This window comes from Strigops habroptila, chromosome 3 (assembly GCF_004027225.2).
Source record: "Strigops habroptila isolate Jane chromosome 3, bStrHab1.2.pri, whole genome shotgun sequence".
In the NCBI taxonomy this organism is placed as follows: domain Eukaryota; kingdom Metazoa; phylum Chordata; class Aves; order Psittaciformes; family Psittacidae; genus Strigops; species Strigops habroptila.
Window position 1 is genome coordinate 16,322,753 of NC_044279.2, and position 27,244 is coordinate 16,349,996.

At 43.3% G+C, this 27,244-nt stretch overlaps 1 protein-coding gene across 10 annotated transcripts in view; it reads right to left on the reverse strand.

The window, feature by feature from the left end:
* CELSR1 (cadherin EGF LAG seven-pass G-type receptor 1) overlaps positions 1–27,244 on the reverse strand; it is a 165,844-nt gene that overhangs the window by 73,745 nt on the left and 64,855 nt on the right. For all 10 annotated transcript variants that reach the window (XM_030480073.2, XM_030480078.1, XM_030480076.1 and 7 more), the window contains exons 2-3: positions 23,318–23,956; positions 1,293–1,515 (exon numbers count right to left, since the gene is read on the reverse strand). In XM_030480073.2, coding sequence (XP_030335933.1) covers positions 1,293–1,515; positions 23,318–23,956 — 862 coding nt within the window. The remainder of the gene's footprint in view (positions 1–1,292; positions 1,516–23,317; positions 23,957–27,244) is intronic.

Genomic DNA, 27,244 nt, shown 5'->3' on the forward strand with positions numbered 1-27,244 from the left:
GCTCTTCCGTGTGCTTAGATCTGATGCTCCAAACCAACCTGCACAGGCGCAACTCCTCCTTACCTCAGCTCACGCGCAAACCGTGTCTGTGCTTTCTGATTTAACCAAAATGCCAAGATTCCATACAATTTCAGATTAAGGCAGACAAAAGATAACTGGAGAGAAGCTGCCCGGCTCCTGACAGATGTAAACCACCAGGTGACTGGTGCTGGGTGAGACACATGCCTGGAGGCATCCTCCCTGAGCACTTTCTCTGGACAGACACACAAACATGTCTGTCGTTGCAGCTGTCGTTGTCCCTATCAACAAATCCCCAGCGTCGCCCTTTGGGGTCAGCCCTAACACATTTTGTGCTATTTACTCACAGTCAACTGTGAGGAAGAACCAAAGGTCAATCCTGATGGGCTAAACCATGGGAAAGCTGCAAAGCCACCCCCTCTCCAGAGGTGTGTGTGCACCCGGAGCTTTGGCTCCACAGCAGGTAAGCCCTGCTCCTGACCCAAGAAGTCTTCTCCTCTGTGATGTGTGAGCCAGGGGAGGAGAGGCCTGGTCCATGCAATGTGGCTGCCAACATTGCTCCCCTTGCCCCCCTGAGTGCCCCCATGGAAAAAGTGACAGCCAGCCCAGGAGAAGACTGTCCAATGTGGGGACGTCTGGGCAGATGGGATGGGGATGAGGCTGGTCGTGCCTGGCAGTTGGGATGGGACCAGAAGCAGGAGCTTGGTGTGAAGGCCAGAAGGAGTGAGGGGAGGAGCTGGGACAGTTGGGGTTGTCCCAGGCCCAAGGCTGGGAATTGATGGAGAGCAAGGACCTGAGGAGGACGAGCCTGTGCTCAGCCATGGTCTGATGAGGCTGGGTCCTCTCACAGGCTGGGAAACAGGAGAGAGAAAGGGTGCTCCCAAACAAGCATCATAAATGGGTGGGCTCTGCAGCCAGCCTCAAAGTCAGGAGGCTATGGGCCTAACTAGAAAAAGTGTCAAACCTACCACCTACCCTCATTCCTCGTCAGCTGAGGGCTGCTGAGAGGTGGCCAAGGAGGTCCTGGTGCCTCCTCTCCCCACGCCATCTCCCCGCGTTGCAGCAGAGGAAGGTCAGGAGTTAGCAACTCAGCAGGGCAGAAAATCAAACACTCAAATAACACAACTGTGCCCCACTCGCAGGAATCACTGCCAGAAACCCCCCAAGTGACCTCTACATGTGGGTAATCTGGGCGGTGACAATACTTAACAAACACCCATCAGACTCACATGGAGAAGCCACCAGGCACAGAGCCCTTCCCCACCGGGACTTACATGAGGGAGACGGTGAAGTGGAAGCGCTGTCGCAGCCCCTTAAAGGTGATGAAGGACTGCGGGGGGAAGCTCCGGGTGGTCATCTCGCAGTACGGCCGCTCATATTCGCCCGGGGGGCACTCGCACTTGAAGCCCCCAATCAGCAGGTTCACGCAGGTTCCTCCGTTCTTACACACCCCCGGAGCACAGCGGCCGGAGCGTGCGTTCACCTCACAGTACTCTCCTGCAAGGGGAGAAGCAGAATCAGGGAAGGTGACAGCAGCGAGCTGTGACACTCAGATACCCAAGTGTTTCTGCTAAAGGATAAGCTGCTTTCAAACTTCTGCACCTAGCCCCTTCTGCAATTGAAGTTCGAGCCTGTAATTGCAGGGGTTAAGGATGCTGCAGCATCTTTCAAGTCTGAACTTTCGGGGGGGTGCTGGATATTATTTGCTGAGCAATCCTCCCGCAAATATCCAACAACGTTGTCCTTGGTTTTCAGATTCCTTGGCTGCTTTCAGAGCCAGTGATAAACAAAAAGCTGACAGACAGATCTATACAGGAGGAGGTAGCAACACCAGTTAAAAACTTGCACACTCCCTCTCAACCAATATATGTGTAAATTGTTCTGGCATTTCACTATGGGTTGGAAATTGTGTAAACAGATAAACAGGGAAATGTTTGCACTTCGTCTTGAGTGGAATTGTGCTTTGCTGCCCATGGAGGCGGTAGGATGTGGCTGAGCTTGCGACAACACTTGCAAAGTGTTCATAGAAAGAACAAGCAAGATGCTGATGACATATGTATTGCTTCCACCTTTTCCCATGCATGCGTCCTGCAGTTACAGCCATTTTCTAAACCTTTCAGAGATGGGCACAATAACTCCACAGAAGTTACAGATTCTGCACGCTGCTTGCTGAAGCTGTTTTCTCCGCAAATGCTTCACCTTTATTCAACTTCCAAGTTTGTATTAAGATATGTTAAATTGTCCTGGGTTCAGTACAACACAAATGCAATACCAAAGATTGAGGTGCCTTGCTTAGTATGTACACTGAAATTTTTCCTGTGTTTGCCCAAAATCTGAGAGAGAATCACAAATAAAAAAGAGTATATTTTTCACTTTAAAAGATCTGCTGCAGTTGGGACACAAGGAGCTGCTGAATTAATCATTGCACAGAAACCCTCTATGCAAGTTAATTAGTTAACGTTTATGTTTTGCATTCCTAAGGTATAAAGCGTGTTCAGATCCCACACATAAAACTGTTCAGAGAAACTGAAGATGGCATATACAGTTGGATTTTACCCAGTAACAATGTCTGACAAATAAATGTAGAGCAAAACTACTCAATACAGCCAGCTGAAGGAATACATTTCCAACAGTTTGATATTTGCATGATTACTTGCTACCAGATTCTACAATTATATTAATTTAAGCACAGTTCAAGCCGTGCAAATGTGTTCCTGGAGGAAAGTAAAAGCAGCAGAAGCTGTGGGCAGTGACTCACACACAAAGGCAAATTAAACCAGCAAGTTTTGCTCCAGTTGCTGTCCCTGCAGCCCTGCTCCCACAGGTTCCCACGGCAAAGCCGGCGGTAGCCAGCACTACTGCCGCATCCAGACCTGGATTTGCACCTCTTTTCTATGCCAGGCTGTAAACTGCAATGGTTTGCAGCTGGTTTAGCCACTGCCCCAGGGGTAGCAATCTCTGAAAGAAGGTGAGGTGGACAGCCCAACTGCTTTGGCTCTCCAGTTCCGCTGGCTTTCTGCTCTTGCATCAACATTGCATGCCTTTCAGGCAGGTACAATGTATGCTGGCAAAACACACGAGTGCCATGATCATACAGCCAGCCAATGCATGCCCCATTCAGGTGGATTCAGCTCTGGAGGATGAACCTCTGGCGCTGCTCTGTGCTCAACATGATGAGCAGAGCCATTGTACAACTGCCTCCCAATGTATGCATTTGTGGGTATATCCTGGCAAACAATACACAGGAGTGTTTCAGTATATTTTAAAAGGATATAACACAAAGCACAGGGGAGCTGAACACATCTCTCTATAATAAGACTTCTCAGAGTTAACAAATTATGAAATAAAGCTTTTCAGTCATCCTGGAGGGAGTGCAATCCCAAACCTTGGAAGTAATAAACCATTGTCCTGGGTTTGGCTATAGCAGTCATTTTTCTCCTTCTTAGCAGCTGGTGCAGTGCTGTGTTTTTGACTTTCAGACTGGGAACAACACTGATAACACCGATGTTTTTAGTTGTTGCTAAGTAATGTTTACTCTGATCAAGGACTTTCTCAGTCTCATGCTCTGCCAGTGAGGAGGGGCACAAGAAGCTGGGAGGAAGCAGAGACAGGACACCTGACCCAAACTAGCCAAAGGGGTATTCCATACCACAGCACGTCATGCCCAGTATATAAACCGGGGGGAGGCACCCGGAAAGCCCAGACACTACACAAAGCAATTCTTGATGATCTGCTGCATAAGCATAGCCAATCCCCCTTAACACACACACACATGTACCAAAACTCTCAAAAAAATGGAATAACATTCCACTGGAATTATATTCCATATAATTCCTATAGCAAGACTAAGCACAGGTTTGTCGCTTTAAAAAAGTTGTAGAATATTCTGTGAAATAACTTTCAACTCAGAGAGGAATGTAATCTTGAAGGCTTTCTGAAAACAGAATGATATATTTGGCAAAAGCAAATAACACACAGGCTTGAATACACAAGGAGAAAAAGGAGTGAACTAAAGGGAGAGATTCCTGGCACTGCAGCATGCTGTGGAAATGCCATGGCAATACGGAGGCAAAATACAAAAGCCTAAGCTGGAAGTCACTGATGGTTCTGTTTCAGTTCCGTGATAAAACAAGAATGTATAGACCATTTGTTTAGACACCTATAGAGGCATCAAACTAAGAGAAAAGAAAGCTTACAGAAAAGCTCTAATGAATTATGTTTATTATTGCTTTTCATTATGATGCTTAAAGAAGTAATTTGAAAGAATGTAGTTCAACTTTGAATAAGATCCTTTGTCCTATATTCATTCAGCTGCAGCATCCCTGATGTCCCAGTTACTAAAATTATTCTGAATCCTCTTTAGTCTGCAATGTAAATGAGAACTGCATTTGAAGCATATTCTTTGATGGTGAATTTTCATATTTTATGTGTATTTACAAAAATATATTAAAATAGTGGTTTTGAAATCTCTACAGTAGCTCCATGACTGTGCTTCAAGGCACAAAGGTCTACCAAGAAACTTGATAACTTAATTACCCTTTTTTCCAAAAGTGCCTGGAATTATTTATGAACAGGGTATTTGGGGCTTTATGGAGTAGCCATCTGAGCAGGTATTGGAAGTGCTGCTTTGATCAGGATTGGCAACAGAGCCTTTGTGTCACACTTGGGTTTGCCACTTCCAAGGGCAGCCAGCTCACCCCAGACACATTGCTGGCCCACTGCACTGCCTTGCAGGAGCCTTGAGGATGGCTTGAAAAGCGTCCTCAGTGTTTGAACTGAAGCCAGCATGGAGCTGAAGGACAAGCTGGTTGTTAGCTGGAGTTGGAGTTAGAAGGCCCTAAGGGAAGAGCTACTTGAGTAACTGAAAAGGAAGGGATGTGTATCTGCCAGTCTTCGGGATGAAAAGCGCCTGTGTGCCTGCTTGCAGCTGCAAGTCGGAGGTCTGGGACATGCTGTCGGAGGGAATGTCTTGCCTTTCAGGAGGAAAAAATAGTGCAGAAGGAGGGAGAGCTGCTGCGCAGCGAGGGTCTGGAGGGGCTGGGGTGATAAGCTGTCACACACAGCCTGGGGTTGGTCTGCGACGCTGGCGATGCTGGCATGGCTCACCCCTCCACCCAGCCTGTGAAACTCACTTCGCTCCTCATGGCACTTCCTTGACTAACATGATTTCATTTTTCACTGGCCAGCATTTTAGGAATCACTTAAAACACCAGTTACGTATCACGCCTCTGTGAAATCCAAGCAGGAGATGTGAAGCTTAGTCCTTCCAGCTGCTAAATCTAAAGCATGCGCTGTCAGATAACACAGGCCACGGCTGCCTGTTATCTGCCAGCAGACTCCGGGGCTTTGAAAAACTTCTGCGCCCAGTCAGCAAACGGTTTACTGTTACAGAACAGTAGCTGATCTTACAGGCTCTCAGTCAGTACTGATGACTCTTAAAACCATGAGTCCTGTGGCTTTTACCCAGCCCTTTACGTGATGCTTCCCAGTTTTAAAGCCCTTGAGATCACAGAATCACAGAATGGTTAGGGTTGGAAAGGACCTTAAGATCACCTAGTTCCAATACACAACATGATAGATGCTTTCAGCACTGCTTCCTACTCACAACCATCCTGTCTCCAATACAATTCTTCTTCAGTTTTAGGGCTAACTTTATAAAGATGTTAATAATAACATTTCTCTTATTAAGTAGTGAGGACACTATGATATCAGGCATAACATAACAATAATGGGCAAAGCAAAAGACTGGCTAGAAGATCCGGTCTTCCTCTGACCTATTCCAAATACAGTAATGGAAGAGTTTAATGAATAAACAATAAATGGTGATAAAAAAGTGAAAAGAAATACAAATAATGTATCTAAAACATGAAAAAATTATCTCATATTGGAAATACTTTGTGAGCAGAACATTATGAGTTTCCAGCAGCACACTGGTGTGCATCAATGAGCCAGTCTTTTGCAGAAATTTGCCTGTGGTTTTGCTGGTGAGTTGCTTGACATTACAACAGACAATATATAATGCTCGGAAGCTTGCTGGAAACAGCATGACAGCATTGCAATAAATACAGAATTACTCTACACTTCAGTTTACTGCAATGTTTTTCCACAATATCCCTGTTTAGAGGCTAGTCCTCAAAAATTGGTACTATGCTCCAAATGTTTCAACTTAAATACTACATAAAATAGATATTTACATGAAGCAGCAGACTTGCACTGATGTTCCTGTTTCTTTTTTTCCAGTTTCCCATGACACATGTTAATTTTTCACTCAGTATCTGTAATTGTTTGACTTGAACTGATTCTTCTCTCCCATCCTCCATCCTGCCATTTGCTCTAGATACATATTAATCTTCTCCATGTTTGAAGTTGATTCACCATAATGGAAAGCATTTTAAGAAGCTGATTTAAGCAGTCAGCCTATAACAATGTACTTTAAAGTGGAAAGGAAAAACAACAAGAAATAGGGCAACTAAATTCTTCAAAGAATTCCCATTGACCCATTGTCCTAATAAAGAACCAACTATCATTAAAAATGTATTTGCTATCTTGCACATTATGGGAAAATCAATCCTCCTTTTCCTCTAGTAACTAAACTGCTACTAACCTTAAATGACAATCAGCACTAAAGCAATCAGTGCACTACGTAATAAGAAGGTTGTTAAAAACAAATTAGCTGCAGAATCAGCCTGGAAATCTCTACTGGGACAAGAGATAAAGAGGTTGGGATCCAACGCACCCCCTGTAGGTGTGGTTTCACCATAGTTTAGGCTGAGTAGGAGTTACCATAGTCCCTTAATTCCCAAAATGTGTCGCTCTTTCCTCCCCCTCCTTTGTGCTGGCATTCATGTAATCCTGGAGTTGACTGATTTGTGGAGCTAAGATGGCAAAACACCACTCATTTCTTTATTGTAGTGTTAGTGATCTTCTGATTAGGTCCCTCCCAGGGTTGATGGGATGAATAGCACAGCAGGCACAAGGGAAGGACGACCACACACCCAGGAGTAAGGATGAAGGAATGGTCTTAGGAAGGTTTAACTGTTATGGAAATAAAGCTTTAACCCTGTGTGAGTGTAGTGACTCATGCTTGACATAGGTGAACTGGATCAACACCTTCAGTAGATACTCACCTCTCTCCACTGACTATGCACAGATATAGTACAGGAAGATTTGCCTGAAATGTAGGCTCAAGTTAAATAACAAAAATGAATACTGGATTTTTCCCATAAAGGGAAATTCATGACTTCAGCGGCTCTGTGGTGCATGAGCCTACTCACAGAACCTACTGGGAGAAGTCAGCCTTACCTCCCAGTAAATGCCACTTACCAATGAAACATTACACAGACAAACAAAAATCTCTAATGGTTTATGACAAAACTTAGAGAGCAGTTACCCAGAAAGAATAACCAAGTCATTCTGAATGAAGGAGAAGCTGGATCAAATAAAAGTTAGAAGCCATTGGTGCACTAGTGACCATGATTAATTAGGGGATGACTCTGTTTATGTACCATTTTATGCAGAAGAATCAGAAATGCTATTTGAAGCACAGAAATAAAACCTGGGTCCCTTCGAAATCAATGGGCAAACCCCTCCTGCCATTTCGGGGGGCCATGCAGATGCACTTGTTAGACTCAGCACTGACACTGATGGTCACCACTTTGTGAGGGTTCTGTGCTGCTACTCAAAGTTCAAATTCAAAAATATATTTTGGTCTTTCCTTTTCCCTTTTCATTTATGTTTTTTGAATTGGGGCTGATCTAGGAAAATTAAAATCAGCTCCAACCCTCTCACAGGAAGAAACATCAGCTTAAGGTCCACTTTGGGGTATCCCTCCTCCTCTTTGCTTCCTGCTCCCTTTGCTGCTTTCTGCGCTATAAAGGCATATTGTGAGAAGCAGGCTAAAGTAAAATAGTACATAAATACATACATAAATACACACAATCACACTGTTTAGGACTAAATCCCACTGACTCGTAGTGACAGCTGTCCTTCATAATTTAAGTTCCTAATAGTTCCAGATTTAACAAGATGTATTTGCAAGAGAGTAACCTGAATTTAAGACACTAAGCAAAATAACAGCAAAACCATATCTATATAGATACAGATATTCTATATCTATGTCTATGTCTATATCTATATCTATACCTATATCTATATCTATATTGTCTATATCATCTGTATCATCTACATCTATATCGTCTATATCTATATCTTCATCTTGCCAACTAACTCTCTGAGGTGATAGAAGAAGATCCTATACTCAGCTACTCAGGAAATCGCTCTTTTATCTCCAGATCTGGTTTAATTTTTCTGTGGTCATAAGCTCTAAACTCTGAGCTGGTGAGAAGAGAGGGTGCAAAATTACCAGTGCCTGCCCTGTGCCTTCTTCACAAAGTTCCCCCAGGCATCCCTGATAACTCACATATCAGATTTCCAAAAATCATGAGACTGGGCTAAATAAAGGTCATGAGATCTTCAATCATGAGATGCTCCAACATAATGAACATGGGAGGCTTTTTATTTTCTTCTTTTTTGCCTCTGAAGGTGCGGGTGGCATGTGCTAGCCCCAAGGCGAGTGAGAGCTCTTGGTGGTCAAATTCCAGCCCAAAAAACCTCAACCGAAACCAGCTGCTCTGAGGGAGGTCCCATCCCCACTCCCAACAGGAAAATGCTACTCAACCCTTCCCAGCTCTCCTTCCCACTGGGGTCCCTGGGGACAGCATCTGCACCCAGCTGCTCCGTGGTCCTGCAAGCACCCAGGAGGAGCGGGACCACAATGAAAAATCTCCCCTGGCCAGACAGGCAAAGGAGAGGCCAGGACGCCATCCCACCTCCTGATTCTTCACCACTAGCAACCAAGCTAAACTGTACAAAAACAAGAGCAGGGAAAGCTCAGGTCTCCATCTCTCAAGCAGTTTTGGGCTGTGCCCACTGATGTACTGCACTCGCAGAACAGCCACTGAAATGGTATCTGGCCCCTCATCCATCCAAAATCAGGCCCAGGATCCTGTGCCCAGCACCAGCCTGAGCAAAGATGTTCGTCCTCTCCTCACTTCCTCCCCTTCCCTGGTCACAAAACAAAACAAAAGACACCCTGCAGGGATGGGTGGGAGGATGGATGGATGATTTGGGATTTGGGGCTTTTTCGGTTTTGCATTTAAATGAGAAGAAATAATTGGGGGAAAAAAAAAAAAGAAACTACTGAGGAGGATTAGTGATATTTGGGACACATCTGTTGAAGAAATGAATTAATCTGTGGATTTCAGAAATTATGAGCATATTCTGAAGATGATATATGCTCCATTTGAATGGCCACTGGACCTTGTTTTCCTATGCAACTTCCAACAGCGCTGGCAGGAACAAAGCACAGGCGAAAGTCATGACTGAGTTTTTAGTAGCTGCATTCTCTTCCTCATATATTCACTGAGGATTAAAAATGCTCAGTCATTAAGCTTCCACTCTGTCTACACCAGATAGCTCACTTTTCACTATTCAGCAGCAAGAGTGGTGTGAGCACCAGAAGTGCTAGCAACACGTACCCCAAGTATTGTGATTTCTTTCTGTATAGCACACTGATGAGCAAGGAGGCAGACACCACAGCAAAACATTCTCAATTTCAGGAAACACTCTATTTCAAAGTCCACCTTAAAGTCTGGGAAAGAAAAGGTAGAATCCAGGATTGTACAGCCCACAGATTAGTGCCAATACCTCCAAAGAATCCCCAGCGGGGTGTTTTGCAGCGCTGGGGTGCACGCTCGATGGCAAACCCATGCAGAGCCATCACTGCGTGAAGCCTGAGCATTGCTCTCGTGGCTCAGGTGGGTGGGCAGAGGTGCACACAACATGCCTGGCTTCTCCCCACTGCCTGCTCCCATGGCACCGACATGATCTCCCCCAGGCCTCTGAGGAAGTGCTGAGGGAAAGCACTGGTTTTGAATGTTTCCGATGTTTTAGATGTGGTGGAGGAGAATGAGAAAGAAAACATCCATGTCTGCAGCCTGCCACAGCTACCCAACAACTTCTCTTCTGTGGCGTCAAATAGGTAATTTCTTAATGTCTTTTAATCTTCGCTTTTGGCTGATTTTACAACTCTAAACCCTGTAAATTACTGAACTGTTTATTGTAATGGACAATGCCCTCACAATGCCTCTGCCTTTGACCTATACAGTGAAGCTTTAGAGATCTTTTTAGGTTCCGTCTCTCATCCAGGACTATACACAGCACAAATCTAACTAAGTGAAAAAAGAAATGCACCAAAAACTTCCAGTTTGTATTGAGCTCTATGGTTTGTATGTAAGACAATTTATCATAATGCAAATTGCACTGATTTGGGGTAAGATATGGTGATGAAGCAATGCCTTTCAAAAGCCTAAGCTTTATCTCTGGAAGTATTTAGCAGGGGGAAAACATTACCATAGATGTCAAAGATAAAACTTAAATTAGATTATGCCATTGTGTCTGAAATTTGCATTATGTCTTCCTTGGAATAAATCTCTTCCTAAAAATCCCACCTTAAAACCAATGAGAAAGGAGGAGGTGTAAGAATAAAACACACCTCTGCATAATATACTTACATTTATTTACAGAGGAATATCCTTCCCTCCATTTATTTTTAAGATAAATGATCATATCCTACCTTTGCTGAATATATATCTGATATTATATTTGTTTTCTCTGTATGCCCCTTGATTCATCTCCAGTAGTGTTACTTGAGGAGGGACACATGGAGGGAACCAAAGGACAGAGCAGGACACGCTACCTTCAGGACAGCCTTTGGAGTCTGGTCCATATTTGCATCCCTGCATGCCTGCAGGCACTTCTGCTTGGGAACCAGCTGCTATGCCTTGTTCTCACCTCCTTCCACGGGCAGCAGTGAGAAAGAAAAAAGGGCACTCATATACACTCGGCATGCCTCTGCTCTGATGACAAAAAGGACTATTCCATCATGTAAAGTTGCAGTTTTCAGTGGACACTGAATGCCACCACTGGCACCGTTAATTCCCCAAGGCTGTTGTTCCACAGGCCATTCTGGCCTCCCACTGGGCTTTTCAAAGTACATTAAACTATTTACGTGAATGAGGAAAGCAAGCAAGGCGTGGTGGCTGGGCCAGGGGTGTGTCTGCAATAACTTCTTTTATCACAGGAACTCAGGAGCTGGAAAACCAGACATGCTTTCAGGTACTGCCAGGCTTCCCGTACACTTTCCACCTGCTTTCCCTAAGCTGCTTTCCACAGAGGAGGATACCAAGGGGCTGCGATTCCCAGTTTCCAAATTGGTAGGGAAGGGGAAAGGTCTAGCACTGTATTTCTGAGCAAGTTAACACCTCAGTGCAGTTGAGAAAGGGAACATACCTGCAAACAACTGACCTCAAAAAGAGAGGAAGATAGAAAAGTGCTCAGGAATAAGGAGAAAAGGAGATCAGGGTCTCCCTTTCAATGGCAAACATTACTGGTTTTTTTAGGAGAGTCCAACCCCTACTCCAGTAAGACCCGTTTAATTTTCTCCATGTAGTTGTTACAGACTTGATGGTTCAGCTCAGAACAACAGACAAAGCACAGAAGAAACCATCTGCCCTGGCCCCCAGCAGGGATTAAATGCACAAGCAGCTAACTGCACACCTCCATTAAGGGAAGACTGGTGAGAGCCTGCATTTCATATTTTCCATAAATCAGAGGTTTTCACAGGAAAACCTCACACTCACATCTTTGGCATAATCCAACACCATGGTAAAAATGATGGCATTTAGAAACAGGCAGACCTCAAGCCAAATGATGCCCCTTAACACCCTAGGTGGTCCCAGAAGCTCTGGTGGAAAGAAGCATAATGGCCAATTAGAGAGAATAATTGAAGAGAAGCCATAAAATATTAATAAAGCAACTACAAAACATGCTCAAAGTAAATCTACTATTGTAATTATGTCTTAGGAGGCTAGGATTTCAGAGCTTTCTATTTTCATTCGGTATGAGAAGTATTATGTTAAAAGAAAGTTACTTAGAAGCGCTGTATAACTGTATTGTGGATTGTAGGAGTTCAGACGTTTTGCTTGACAAAGTGGATAGAACTGGCAAAACCGATCCGATGCTCATCAAATTTCCATTGTTACACATTGAAGGCACATCTTGAAAAAATCAAAAACGCCCCTAGACTTGTAAAATTAAAATGATCAGGGTTAAGGAAATAACCCCTGTAACCTCATGTTTTGGTAACCTCAAAAATATTTCATACACTGGTCAGGAACATAAACTGAAAACAAAAAGCAACTTAACCAGGGAAGCTGACTTTATTTCTTAATGACTCTGAAAATGGCCTTGTAATGTCACATTCATCTTGCACAGAAAATCTCAAAACCAGTGTATTTTTAAATCTATACAATAGGTAGAAATTCAAAAGTTACTTTTTTAGCAAGATATTTTTAAACAGTCATCAAAAATGAATCCAACCAGCTTCCACAGCTTGTATTTAACTCTTCTTACAGCAGTATAGTGGACTAAAATTCAGCCTTTTTGTAAAATATGGTTTAAAATCACTTATTACCATTTTGTTAAAATGAATATACTTTAGTGTATCATCTAGATTACGCTAATTATTAATATAAGGCACTCATCTTCATAATAATGTTTCTTATAATATGCACATCAGTGTGTTGACCCCTTGAAGCTGGGTGGCTATATCTAATTGAAATAGGGGGTTTAATTATTGTATTGGAAAATGCTGTATAATGGCTCTCATATGCTTCACTAGGGAGAATTTGAGAGACAGAGTGAAGTAAAGTATCTTTATCTTGATTTTGAGAAACTGAAAATTTGGGCTGAGGACTGCTCAGGAAGCTGCAATTTGGGGGCACCGCTCAGGGTGGGTGCAGAACAAAACCTGCCCCAGAGGAGCAGTGGCTGGGATGCAGGCACTGAACCATGATGCTCTAAACAAAAGAGCATTTGCAGCAACAATGAAATTGTGGTTCCCACCATGCCCTGCACAACTGTATTGCAGAACTGTAATTATCTTGTTGTTGAAGGCCAAGTGCCTCAGTCTGGTGCTCAACTGTCAAAGCTTCCAATCCTGATAACACAAAGAACAGACACACAAGAAAATTACTTTATACTTTTTCCTCCCTAACCGGACATCATCCCGATTCCCTCATCTTTGCACCCAAACACCCTTCCTGCCACTTTCCTGTCATTTATCTGCTGATGAAAATAAAAATGTCTAACTTGGGAATTATATACAGAAGCCCAATATGTTTTTCATAGTTCAGTCTTGCTGAATTGTAAGGGGGCTTCACAGTTGTATTTACAGGCAGGAGCAAAGGAGCCCCGCTGCCTTTTTCCTTGGAAGATAAACTTCTTTATTGTTTTGGAAGATCTGAAATATTTAATTCCATTCTCCCTGGAATTTCATGTTTTAGCCTTCACCTCTGATCTGCTGTGAACATTGTTCACAGCTGAGGTGAGGGGCTTTCCAGAACGTGAGGCATACTGGAAAAAATACTCTCTCATGATTTTATCTTCGTCACAAATAACTTAAAAGCAAGCTATTGGGTTTTTTCTCCTCCTTTCTCTTCTCCTTTTTCCTTATCTGATTTGTTTTTATTGAGAAAAAACCAACCAAGACACCTAGCCATTGGCAAAAAAAACACTTAAAGGGTAGTCTAATATATGGGCTATTTTGACACTCAGCAAGTGTACGTTTGGGTGTATTAGAATGCATTTGTGTGGCTTAAAATTTTATCCCACTAACATTTCTGACATTGAACTATGAGAAAAAAAACCAACTAATATGTTACAGAAGGCTTAACTTGACTAAATCAATAAAATCATAATTGTAAACTATGGTTTACACAGAGAAGTTGGCCATTGTTTAATAAACTGCTATTTAACATATTTTAATTCAAACAAAGCTCACCGTGTGTAGTTTCTCTCAGATTAGTGTTCTGCAATGCATATATAGGTTCACAATTAAGATAGTGTGTGAGAATTCAGCTACATCAGTGGGGAGGGGTTTTACATGTACCTGTAAAATTATAATATCAAATAGCTTCACTTTGTGTAATTGCGCTCCACTTTCCACTTTCTTTTAGTTACACCAATGAAGATAAGCAAATGCATTATAACAAAGGTTTTCAAAAAGCCTGGGAGAATTGTGACTCCCATTTAGGTGGGGTAACAGAAAACACATCAGTATAAAGCCAGGAGAACAAGTCAAGAGCCTAATTGACGGAGCAAGATTAGTAAAGAAGAAATAAAAGTACAACAGGTTAAAGACAACAAAGGACATTTCACCTATGCTAGAACAAAGGGAATCCTCAATTTAGGCAGGTCTGTTGCTAACCAGGATGCCAACAAGAAACTTGAAGTACATGTCCCTCTCCCCTTGAACACCACTAGCTGATATGTTCATACTCACAGGACATTTTCTTCCCAAGAGGTGGGAAGGAGAGGTCAGGGGCAGAGGCAGGCAGGTACCCATGCCAGGTTAGCAGTTTGCCTTGCTCATGTAAAGCCAGCTGCCTGGCAGCAAACACGAGCTTACCTTGGCACGGCTTCAGGGTCAAATGCATTATTTTCACATCAGTGATTTAATGATATTTGACTTCAACGAAACAGACAAGCCAGTGTTAGCCATGGCAGGGTGGCTGGACTAGATGATCTTTAATGGTTTCTCCCAACCCAAACCATCCTACGATTGATTACACCTGGCCATTAGGGCTCAATATTAAACACCTACATTGAGAAGAGCTGGGGCAGCACTGGTTCAACAGCTGCAATGCCGTCACACCATAGTGTGTGCTTGCAGGCCCCTCATGTCTGCAAGCTCCTTGACTTCATATCGTACAGCCCGCAACTAAGAACCTACCTTCTCTCCGTATTGTAATGTAATCTAAGAGACATCAATGGCATGAATAGCAAGTAGGTATAAAAACGTAAGTGTGAGCATGCAACCATCCTCAAACAGGTTCTTGCCCAAGTTCTCTGGATACTGAATTTTAGCTACATGCTACTTAAAATTATCATAGAATCATAGAATAGTTAGGATTGGAAAGGACCTTAAGATCATCTAGTTCCAACCCCCTGCCATGCACAGGGACAGCTTGCACTAAACCATGTGGCCCAAGGCTCTGTCCAACCTTGAACACTGCCAGGGATGAAGCATTCACAACATCCTTGGGCAACCTGTTCCAGTGCCTCACCACCCTCGCAGGAAAGAACTTCTTCCTTATACCTAACCGGAACCTCCCCTGTTTAAGTTTAAACCCATTCCCCCTCATCCTGTCGCTACAGTCCCTGATGAGTCCCTCTCCAGCATCCTTGTAGGCCCCCTTCAGGTACTGGAAGGCTGCTATGAGGTCTCCAGGCAGCCTTCTCTTCTCCAGGCTGAACAGCCCCAACTCTCTCAGCCTGTCTTCATACGGGAGGTGCTCCAGCCCTTGACCATCCTCATGGCCCTGCTCTGGACTCGCTCCAACAGCTCCATGTCCGTTTTATGTTGAGGACACCAGAACTGCACACAATACTCCAAGTGAGGTCTCACGAGAGCAGAGTAGAGGGGCAGGATCACCTCCCTCGACTAAACTCTGTGGGTGACAAACGAGGGGAGTGGCTAAATGAAGAGAACAGGCAAGGCACACAGCTGTCTCAGGAGAAGCAAAAGAAGATAAGCTGTAGTGAGGAGGGCTTCCTAGACCCTGACCTGTTTGGAAGAGTACATGGCTGAGTGATTACACTGGTGTGTGATCAGCTGCTTGCTTTTACAAAGCACTCATCACACCTCCACTGCGGGAGCACCCAGTAAGAACAGTTGTTCTGCCAAACTGTTCTAAAACTAATTAAAAGGAACAAACACAACGTTAAGTCTGTAGCTAGGCTTCCACATGACAGCAAAAGACTTTGATCAGTGCAAGTATTTCCACGGGCAAGGAGGATAAGACGCAAGCTCCAGAAGAGGCATCCGAACCCCAGGCACTTGTAGCAGTTCAGACGAATCAGAGATCATCCAGATTCGTCACCTGTGACTTGGACAGGAATATAATCTTCAAAAACATGACATTATTTAAAAGTTAAATAGACTTCAGCTTTTGACTGTGTTATATAAAAATATAACTCTGGGTTTACGGTTTTAGCTATCTTCTGGAGCAAGCAGTCATGCAGTTGTGCTACCTGGGCCATGGCCTCAGGTCCAACTCAGCATCACTTAGGCCCAGCTATAAGGCTGCGCCATGCTGGCCCCATCCCTGCACACATTTAGCAGCGAGCCTTGCCACAAAAACAAGCAAGAACCCCTTTTAACATGCACCATAAATCTCTGAGTTAAACACAATGGGCCAGTGAGCATGCAGGCTTCTGCTGAGAGTCTGTGTCAAGAAAGAAATGTCCTTCATGGGAATCTCATCCAGGTTTCCAGTTGTGGGCAGCCCAGGAATGACCCACAGGAGCTGCCTGGGCCATTGCCCAGCCCTGCTGGACTTGCTACTGACTGCTTTTATGTGACCTGGAAGAGATGAAGATGCTGTGCTCCAGCTTCCCGTCCCTTTGGTGAAGGGGACAGCACCCTCTTGCTCAAAGAGGTGTCTCAGAGGCTTCCTTTGTGGTTAATAATTTTTTGCAGAGTCCACAGTGATCCTTAGGTCACTGAGAAGTGTTTTGTACAGGTACAGCTTGTAATGATCTGAAATCATAGTTCCCTGGGAGTATATATAGACCCAAAGAGAATTTTGCCAGGTCATACCTCTTAATCTGAATATCCAAATCTAATACGTATTTTCAGGAATTCATGACATAAAATGGGCATGATGTTAAAAGGAGAGAAAGGAAACTAAATATCACAATTGACTGCTGTGCTTTTCAAATGCAGCATGCACTGCCCAAATAGCCAATGGAAGAATTATTACCCATGGCTAATTGCAAAGAATAGGTTGTATGCGTTCCTTATATGCTTAGATATTAAGTCAGCTCATGAGACAACATCTGGGGTTCATTGCTTTTTGGCATGGGTAAATGCAGTGGTCATATGGGGAAACTTCAAAGCACTGAGAGTAAGATTTATGAGACTGTGTCTCACAGTCTACACAGCTGAGTGGTGCAGATCATAAAAAGAGAAAATGATAGGCTTTTCCAGCCTTTGCACCAGTCATGCTCCGAAAAACGTTCAGAGAAGTGAAGCTCGGCTTCTGCACCATCCGCTGCACAGCTTATGGGGTCCCTGCCAGCTGCCCAAGCGCTGCGAGCCCCGGGGGGCTTGAAAGGAGCCAAAGGCTGGGGGGAAACAGAGGTGCCCCTGGGTACACAACTGCCACCAGCCATGGGGACACCAATGGAGATGCCTGCTGATTCAACAGAGGCAGAAGAGGGCTTTCCTCACAAAAACGTCATGCTGATGAGATGGAGGAAGTTGAACATTGATGGAAAAGACTGTGCTGGGACATCCGCATCACAACAAAACTAAGGAGTACTAATCGTAAGGAACAAACGATCGAGCAAATGATCATTTATCACTCCATCATATATGAAAAAGTTATCTGAGGTCCACAAAAATCAAAAGGAAATTGTGTTGCAGTTATGAAGACCTAGTTTCACTACAAAGATCAAAATAAGAGCATGGCATAGCACTGCTGAAAAAGAATAAAATGTTCTAAACCTCCAGTGTTATACTAACCTTCACCAGGGTGCAACCACCCTGGCTACATAAGCTTTCTCACAGTATTGCCATACAAATGTTGCAAGGAAAAGCAACCAGGGATTCTCCTCTGAGGCACTGAGGAATAATGAAAGTTATTAAAAGGCTGACAGTCGGCACTCTTCCTTGACCTCTCCTGCATCCAAAATCAGCAGAAAAACTTAATAAAAAACTGTTAAGACTTTCTGCAAATGGGAAAATACACAGCTTTAAATTCTGAACATAGTGCAAACCACCCAGCATCCAAATCACATTTAAACTCTTGAAACCAAATACACCATTTTGTACAATACTGGATCTTGCCTCGGCTGTTTTCATCTCTTTATTATATAAATGCACCTGCAATCCAGCACCATAACTTCGAAGCCCTGGACTAAAGGACACTGTTAAGGCAGCAACAATACAAAACATTTTAGTACCTTCACTGCGCTGCCTTAACAGTTGAATGAGGTATCAGAGAGATGACCCACAAAGCTGGCTCATGCTGTGGACAATGTCTACATTTATAGGAGTGTTTGGGAACTAAAGAATTTCTTATTTGGCATTTTGTAGTAAAGACAAACTTGGTCTCAGCTGTTTGAAAGTGCTGGCAAAGCCCCACAACCCTGTGAGGATAACCTTTGTTCAGCCTTGCTTGCTGTCACAAAACCATGTAAGCTAAACAAGGAGTTAAAGATGCAGTAAGGAACCTGAAGGAATCAAATTAAGATTTGCTGTACAGGATTTGGCCGTTATATTCCTGTGATCCCACGACTCCAGTGGAGCTGCAGAAGTGTAACCAAGAGTGGAATTTCAGACCCTCTCGCCCAAGATAAAACACTCATTATGGCCACCCTGGCTGCCAGACTTCTCTACTTGAAAGCTGAAATTCTCCCAAATAAGATCTCTCTGGCCTGAAAAATGAGAATCGGGTATCAGACTGAGCTGGGAAATTACTATCTGAAGAATGGATGTAAGTAAAGATAACGCAGAAGCAAATCTTCACATTTACTGCTGTAAGTTTGCAAGAGCCAAATGCTGAGAACTCACTAAACAATATGAATAGGGACTTCTGGCACGACGCTGTGAAAACAGCTATAATTACCTTCTCACAACACAAAGTCAGAATTCACAGCAGCCACGTTAGATGTCATGATTCCTAATGTCAATATGGTATCACAAAAATAAACTGGGAGGAAAAAAGTATAACACGTAAAAGATCTCTAATTGCTGTATTTGATTACCAGAAGATTTACAACCACTTAAGATTTCTCCCCTCTCTGAAGTGAAATCCAAGGAGAGATGCAGAGGATATGATGATCTTTTTCCCTAGAAATTGCACCTTGCTAGGGGGTTACACAGTGAAGGAGACGGAATGCCATACACTAAGGAGAACTGTGGGAACATTAAATATCTCCCTTATTTCAGAGGTTGTTTTGTTTGGCTTTTTGTTCTGTGCCAACCAAATTTCACTTTTTGGGAGCACGATGTAGACAAGAATGGTCACAGAGGCTGCTGGGCAGAAGGACTATGGGCATTGAATGGTGGTGGGAGCTGCAGGAGGCAATGACAGGAGGCACCCACTCATGGCAGGGCAGGAATTGTGGGAATTCATGCCCAAAAACGTGTTGATTTATGCTGCAGTGGTACACTCTATAGGAGGCACCAGGATCGGGTTGGAAGTACAGCTCATTCAGGAAACAGTGTGGCAACCATGCCTCCAAAACCAGTGTGGATAACATGATGCATTTGGTCTTCAGGGGTTTGCCCTTGGGGAGGACTGACTATTCCACCCCTGCCCAAGCCTTCACCTATAGTGAAGCTGCTTCTGCAGCACTCAAAGATACAAGAAATAAAGATGGAAAAATTACACAGGCTTTTCACAATGTTTGCTTAATGTAAATTAAATCCTTTAACCCTTCAGCCATGCACATAGCTCCCTGCCATCCATGGCACGATTGTTAGTGTGCACATTGTTCACTTCTCTACACTAATTGGTATATGAAGAAAAGAAGTTAAATGGGTCGCTATTCTGAAAAACATGATTAAAAATATATGTCCTTTTTCACTCACCTCCCCACATCACAGGAAGTGAAGCTAATTCCAAATCACCCCAAACTAGCCAGTAATCAGGTTTCAGAAATATCTTGTAGGATCTCAGTTTACCTTTGTGCCCGTAACAGAAGATTCCTGAAGACAGAGAAACTTTCATCATGTATAAATGACTAATAATTACACCAAAACAAATGGAGGGCTTCAAAGTGGAATGGAAAAACAAGGGGAAATTCCATCCGAATAAGATAGGACGTAATTATCTTCCACAGGAAATAAATGCTATATTTTTAACAGGTGACCAGTTGGGTAGATGCAGTACAGGGCTATGATTGTGTACTGATTTGTCATTGAGTTGCAGTGTATCTCCCCAAAGAGATGACAGATCTTTGTATTTTCTTGTAATTATTTTTCTACGTAGGCTCTTAATTGAGAAAGGGAAACATAAGAGTTCCCAGAGCAGGCTGCATTTCATTGAATATTACCATTCATATTTCATTTTTTACAATTAATTCAAGCATTCATGAGTACCTGATACTGGTATGTTACTACACCAAGTTAATACTGTGGTAACAATACCAGAATCTCCCAACTTTCAGGCTAGCAATTCTCTGCTCATGCTGATTTACAATAGCTGCATTCCATGAGCACAGTGCTGCTACTGAAACCAACCTGTACTGTTTAAATATTAAATAGATATAAAATCTGGATCATTGTAAACAAGAAATATTTCTATATAAGTGGAAAACAGTATTATGATTAACAGATACAAACTGAACCTGCAAATGGATATGAATATGTTTAAAGAAAGGACAAAAAAAGGTAAAATAACAGTTCTTACAAGGATTCAGTAATGCATCTTCATGAAATATTTTTGGTAACAGATTACTTGTTGATAACATTTTCCACCTTGTTCTGTAAAGGGGATGAAAATCAACCAAGTAATGACCACCAGATGTGGGTAAGTGTGTTAGGTTTGATGGAAAAAACACTGTCATGCAACATGGAGCCTAAAGGCACTAATATAACATAAACCAACCACGGAGTAGATACAAAATTTCTACTTCATTCATTCAGCAATAAACCAGAAATATTAAATAATATTTGTATTAATTTATAGGATAAGGGATTCCAGAGCCTTCTTGATCATGGTGGGGTGTGCTTTGCCCTGGCCAACCTGACTGCAATCATGACAGAAACTACCCTTCCACAGAATAAAGTGTTCCACTGAAGTGTAGTTAACTCTGAAACCTAAAGATGGCAAGGCTATAAGTAGTGTTCACTCAATGATCACTTCTGATTGCTTTAATATTCTGGCAGCAGGACATTTAATTAACAACTATGCACTGAAAATACAGTTACAGATCAAATCTTTCTTTGCGTATGAATAATAAGGTGCCTCTCCTCTAAATATGTACTGTGTTCTGACTACAGCGTTAATTATTAAGTATGTTCATCAATTATCAATATAAAATTATTCTCTTTCAGTTTGAAAGTATATTTAGCCTTTTTTCTTGAAGTTTTCTAGCAAGAGACTCTCAAAATGTGATGTAGGAATGCATGCAATTCCAAAGCCTAAGACATGGATGAATTAACTCTATTCATATGCATATCTTTGTTTAATGAAACTTGCTACTTCTAAGCATTCCTATTTGCAGTATAATAGTACATAAACATGTTAAATGAAATCAACTGGTCTTAAAGTCTATTTTGTTATGCCCACTACTGCATGTATTTTGCATTAGCTGTACATAATGGATAATGGACTTCATAATCTATTTCACTGTGGAAGTCATTCATGAGAAGCCTGGCAGGAAAATCACTCCTCAATTAAGACCAAATATCCCAGCCATCTCACAGCTCCATTCAGGGTTTCACAGGCCAGTTTGTCTGCAGCTCCTTAGGAAGGTCCTGCTGCCATAAGCCCCCTCTGATCTTTGGGAGCATGTCCTGTCCCCCTTGCTGGGGAAAGCCCAGTTCACTTGCTGCTGCCATGTCCCTGCTCATTGACTGCTGGCTCCTTCCACCACCACATTTTTAATTACAGCTCTGACTCAAAAGCCATAGAAAGTGAAGGAAACCCATCTAGAGGGCTGGACCCAACCCAGTAGGCATCCACATCATCCAGACTTTTTTCACATGGAGACTTAACTTATGTTTTCAATGTTTTATAACTTCAGCAGTGAGAGGCGGCGTTGGGAACAGCCCCCTCTGCTTCACCCCTCCTTTGCTGGGGTCACAGCAGACACCACTGAGCCGTCAGCGTAAATTACAGCCGGCAGCACGTCAGTGCAGAACGCTTCAATGCGTGCACAATTTCCAATACATAAATAATCCCACTGACTTCACTGAAGCACCTGTCGTGGTTTGAGCCCAGCCGGTAACTCAGAACCACACAGCCGCTCGCTCCCCCCCCCCCCCCCCCCCTTCTTCCTCCCCCCGCTCCCGGAGGGTTGGGGAGGAGAATGGGAAGAATGCAACTCCCACGGGTTGAGATAAGAGCAGTCCCGCAACTAAGGTATAACACAAAACCACTACTGCTACCACCAATGATAATAACGATTAGTGAAATAACAAGGGGAGAGGATACAATTGCTCACCACCCGCCGACCGATACCCAGCCCGACCCGAGCAGTGATCTGGGCCTTCCGGGTAACTCCCCCCGGTTTATATACTGGGCATGACGTGCTGTGGTATGGAATACCCCTTTGGCTAGTTTGGGTCAGGTGTCCTGTCTCTGCTTCCTCCCCGCTTCCCCTCCTCCCTGGCAAAGCATGAGACTGAGAAAGTCCTTGGTTGGAATAAACATTACTTAGCAACAACTAAAAACATCGGTGTTATCAGCGTTGTTCCCAGGCTGAAAGTTAAAAAACACAGCACTGCACCAGCTACTAAGCAGAAGAAAAATGACTGCTATAGCTGAACCCAGGACAGCACCAGACAACATTCAGCTAATATTCCTTCATAACTTCTCAGGAGTATTTGAGAAGCAGCACTTTGATCTTTATTAGCTTTCAAGTCCATGATGAGGCAAAGTACGTTCCTCAGCAGGCTGCTGGAGCCAGGCCTGGAAGCAGCAACATCCTTCTGGAGTTTATCTGGACATTTACAAACTGGAGCTGACTTGCAATATTTCCCACAAACATGTATTACTGCAGTTTCTTGGGACCATGAACCAACCTCATGCTGTGTGCATTCCCACTATACCCTGATACAAGGGAACTGCTAAGGGGCCAGGAAGGCATTAACAAGCAAAACCATGAGCCGGGGGAGTGTGTCCCACCTTCCTCCTTCCAGACAGAAGAAATGTGTTTGCATAAAGTATTTTGAACAGAAATTCACATAATGCAAATTGCTTCAGCAGCTGTGGTCCCTCTGCATGACCTGGAGCAAGGCACGGTTCCTATCACGCATGTACAGAGATATGTGACTTACCCTAAGTGATGTGTGACACTCACAAGCCTTCTCCTGACTAGAAGGCAGCACCAGGAGTTTTTCTCCCTTTGACTAAGAATGTCAGCAATTTCAGCTTGACACAAAGCTGGCCTGGCTGATGGTCTAACTTATAAATCATGGGTCAAAGATAAGATAAACACATACCAGTGTAGTCCTCGTAGCATTCACAAGTGTAGCCCCCTTCTCGGCTCCGGCACAGCCCGTTGCTTCCACAAGGGTTGGAGTAGCAGAGATCAATCTCTGTCTCGCAGTAGTCACCCGTGAAGCCGGGGGGACATCGGCACCGCAGCCCGTTGATGGGGTGGATGGGGCGGAACAGGACGGTGTTGGAGCTGATGAATGGGGCCGAGCTGTCGAACTTGAGGACAGAGACACACTTCATGTAGTTTTCACAGGGCTCACGCAAGCAGATGTTGTCGTCAAAGGGCAGCACCCTCTGCGTGGAAATCATGGTCAGCAGCGTCCTGTTGAGGTAGATCTGCTCCTGCAGGTCCTCAGAAGGGAAGAACTTGTTTCTAATGCCACCAGGGAGCAAAGCCGAGAAGGTCACATTCAGGATATTGGAGCTGACGTCCGTGTCATTCTGGATGTTGAAAACGAAGATGCCGTCCTTGGCGGTGGAGAGCACTGTTGCCACCCCTTCCACAAACAGGGATAGGAGGGGAGAAAGGAACCTCTCCTGGGACATGTTCTCCAGCCTCACTGTGATGCTGTTGGTAAGCATGTCATCTGTGATGATGGTGACACGCAGGGTGCAGACTGCTGTGACACTGTGGACACCATCTGAAGGGAAGAGAGAAAGGTAACAGTGATGTTAGAGACAGTACAACAAAATTATCTTCTCCAGGTGTGGAATCAGGCTTAAGGAGCCAAAACTAGGCACAGACGGAGAATTGTGACCAGAGCTTAAGATAAAAGCCACCTAAAGAAACATCGGACTTGGCTGTCCTGGAGTAAAGGTTGGACTTGATCTTAAAGGTCTTTTCCAACCTAGTTGATTCTATGATTCTATCTGAACACCTGAACTTCTTCATTCCTCACACCTAACTTCTCCAAAATACTTTATGAAAATTAGGGAAAAAAAAAATCAAATAAAAAACGCTGTAGTGAAAAGCAGACATTTAAAAACTTTCCATTTTATCCTTCCTTTAAAGCATTTCTGATACAGCTGTGGATGTTCTGCAATAAAACCTGTAAGCATATAACTATAGCACTAACACCCAACACTGGACTGAGAGATGCCACTGTAAAATCTCAGTACACCCTGAGGCTTATCATAGTGCTGTGAATATACAAACTCTAGAGTGTTCTACCATTATGAAACATAATTATGATACAGTAGGTGCTATAATTAATCCAAATTCAAATGCGAGCAGGGAATGGGAAGTTGCATCATCACTGAAACCAAACCACTTAGTTTAATTCTGTCTCCTTGCTAACATTAAGGACTCATTAAAATACAGATCGCATTACAGAAAATACGATTAGTGTTACAGCAGCATCTAGAAATCCCAGGAGAGATCAAGAGTGGCTTCTGATAGGAAATGTTGCTTCTCAAAGATCCCGTAGTGTAAATAAACAACTAGAAATAGGGTCGAGTTCATCTCATGAGAGAGATGAACTGGTTTGAGTGGCCAATATCAGGCCCATAGTGCTAAGAACTGAATCCAGTTCCCCCAGGTCCCAGTTCAATGCCATAGTCTTGTCCGAAGTATCCCAGAAATAATTATTTCATAAGTAACCTGCTACTACATTTATTTCAATTAAACCATATGGTACACGCAGAAATGATTTTGAATCACATCAATGTAAAATCACAGCAGAAACTACATTTGAATCAATATAAACCCAGTGCGAGAACCAAATCCTAATAGCATGGATTGTTAAAGGTCATTTGCCTAAGGTTTATTATCTCAAAGTGTAAGTTTATGACCCATTATGGTCTCTTATAAAAGGTCTTTCAAGAATAGAAAAATGAGAATGGCTCCTTTCCTATTCACCATCACCACTACACCTCAAGTGCTGCTTTGTTTTAAAAAGAAATGTATTGTTGGAAGGTTTTTCCTCCAATATACAGTAGCAATATAGTAAATTACAGCGGCATAATTAACCAAATGGCTTTTGACTCCCTCCTTCCCATCAGGTTGTCTGCAAAAGCTCAGCTGTTGACTTCTTTCCACTCTGAAGCAGCTTTTAGGCAAATAGGAAAATCTTTTCTCCTGTGTGCTACTTTACTGCTGCCTAGCTAAAACCAAACAGTCAGGAGCGGCCGTTATTTGGAGGGATCTGTTTGATGTGCCCCTCGCAGAAGCTCATGTACCAGCTTTTACTTTCTCCCAAGCGTGCAGAACTCTCATATCTCCTCTTCCTCAGACTCACTCTAGAAACGTGTAGTTTCAGCCTCCATCAAGACCCAAAGCAACCTTTAAAAATGATATGTAGCCAAAATCTTCATTGCAACCTCCTCCTCCTGCACTGCCTGTGGACTTCTGGCCAACAGACAGCACAGGATGTGCTGTATTTTCATAACTGACATCCTCAGACTAGTTTACCCACTTCTGTCAACTGCACGGCTGATTCCCCTGAAAGGCCAGCAGCAGAACAAACTATTCACTTTTTCTTTCCTAAAGCAATTGACATTTGCCTGCCTGTCCTATAGGGTGCCTGAACTATTTTACTATTTGTTGCACAATACACTACAGAAGCTCCCTCATACCAGCAAGAACCCTGGACAATGGGTCCTTTTCTTAAGAAAACACTATGATCTATAGCCCATGGTATGTATAGTAAGAAGACAAAATGCGATCCACTGTCTGACAATGCACTAGAGCCTACAAACTGTCATAATCAATATCAACTGTCACAATATGCAAGAGCTTCCCAGCATTCACAACAGCTATTCTGACACAGTTAATAAATCACTGCAAAAAGCCCGGTGTCAGATACCACACAGGCTCCTTGTTCCGCAGGCAGCACAAAAGAAAACTGGGCACAGACGTATAGCTGCAAAATGAAGTCGTGTTTTAAAAGCCAATCCGGCTTTGTGCAGCCCTGTTGCAGAGCATTAAAATAAAAAGAGAGTAAAAAGCAGCTGAGCATGTGTACTATGAGCAACAAAAGAGCGGCATGGCTATACAGCCGGCTGGACAAGCCCCTCTTTCATATCACCAGCGAGTCTGAAAGCAGCATCACGGGATCTGATCATCTATTCATTCAGAACTTCGTGGAAAGTTGAAACAATCTATGGGTTTATGGGACCAAATTAGTATCTATTCTACTTTAAACAGACAATGTTCACTTTGAGGGCTGGAACAAGCATGATAAAGGAACTGGAAATTCTGTCCTCATCTTTATTGGGAATTGAATGAAGCCCTAAATACACAATAATAATAAATGTGTTTTGAGATTCACAAGTTAAATACTCCATGAAAGTTTCAAATGTTTACTGCCAGAAATATCAGAAAAATAATATTAGGAAATACTATTTTATGGAGTGGCATTAGTTTGTGGCCTTTCACTGTCTGACATGCCTACCATATGCAGCTCTCCGATGTATACACACACAACCAATCTGTTATTTTGCTGAAAAGGCTCTAGCAATATGATTTTTCAAAGGTCTTGTGATACAGATATAAAAAGTCCCTATCATGTTTTGGCAGATGCAAGATGTTTTTAGTCAGGAGTGTGAAACACCCTTCAAGTGATGCTACACACGAGAAACTCTGGCTATGCTTTACTCTTGGGAGCAGACCTTTGCACAGATGCTTACACACACATACGCAAGGCTTAGCTGCCACCGGATCTCACAGACACATCTGCTTGGCTTCAGCAAACTAGCTGGATGCAGGAGTCTTCCTGAAGGAGCTCTAAACACACAGGCCATGCTGGAAGGTGGGATGTGTAGGCATCCTGGTAAGGATGGTTTGAGCGGAGAGCATGGACCTTAGCAGCACAAGCCACTGCCACCCGGATAGCCTGAGTAAAGGGAAACACAGGATGGACCAAGGAGGAAGACAGGATTCACTCTGTCCCTTAGTGGGCTTGCCTCCTAAAGCCCTTGTACCAATGCTT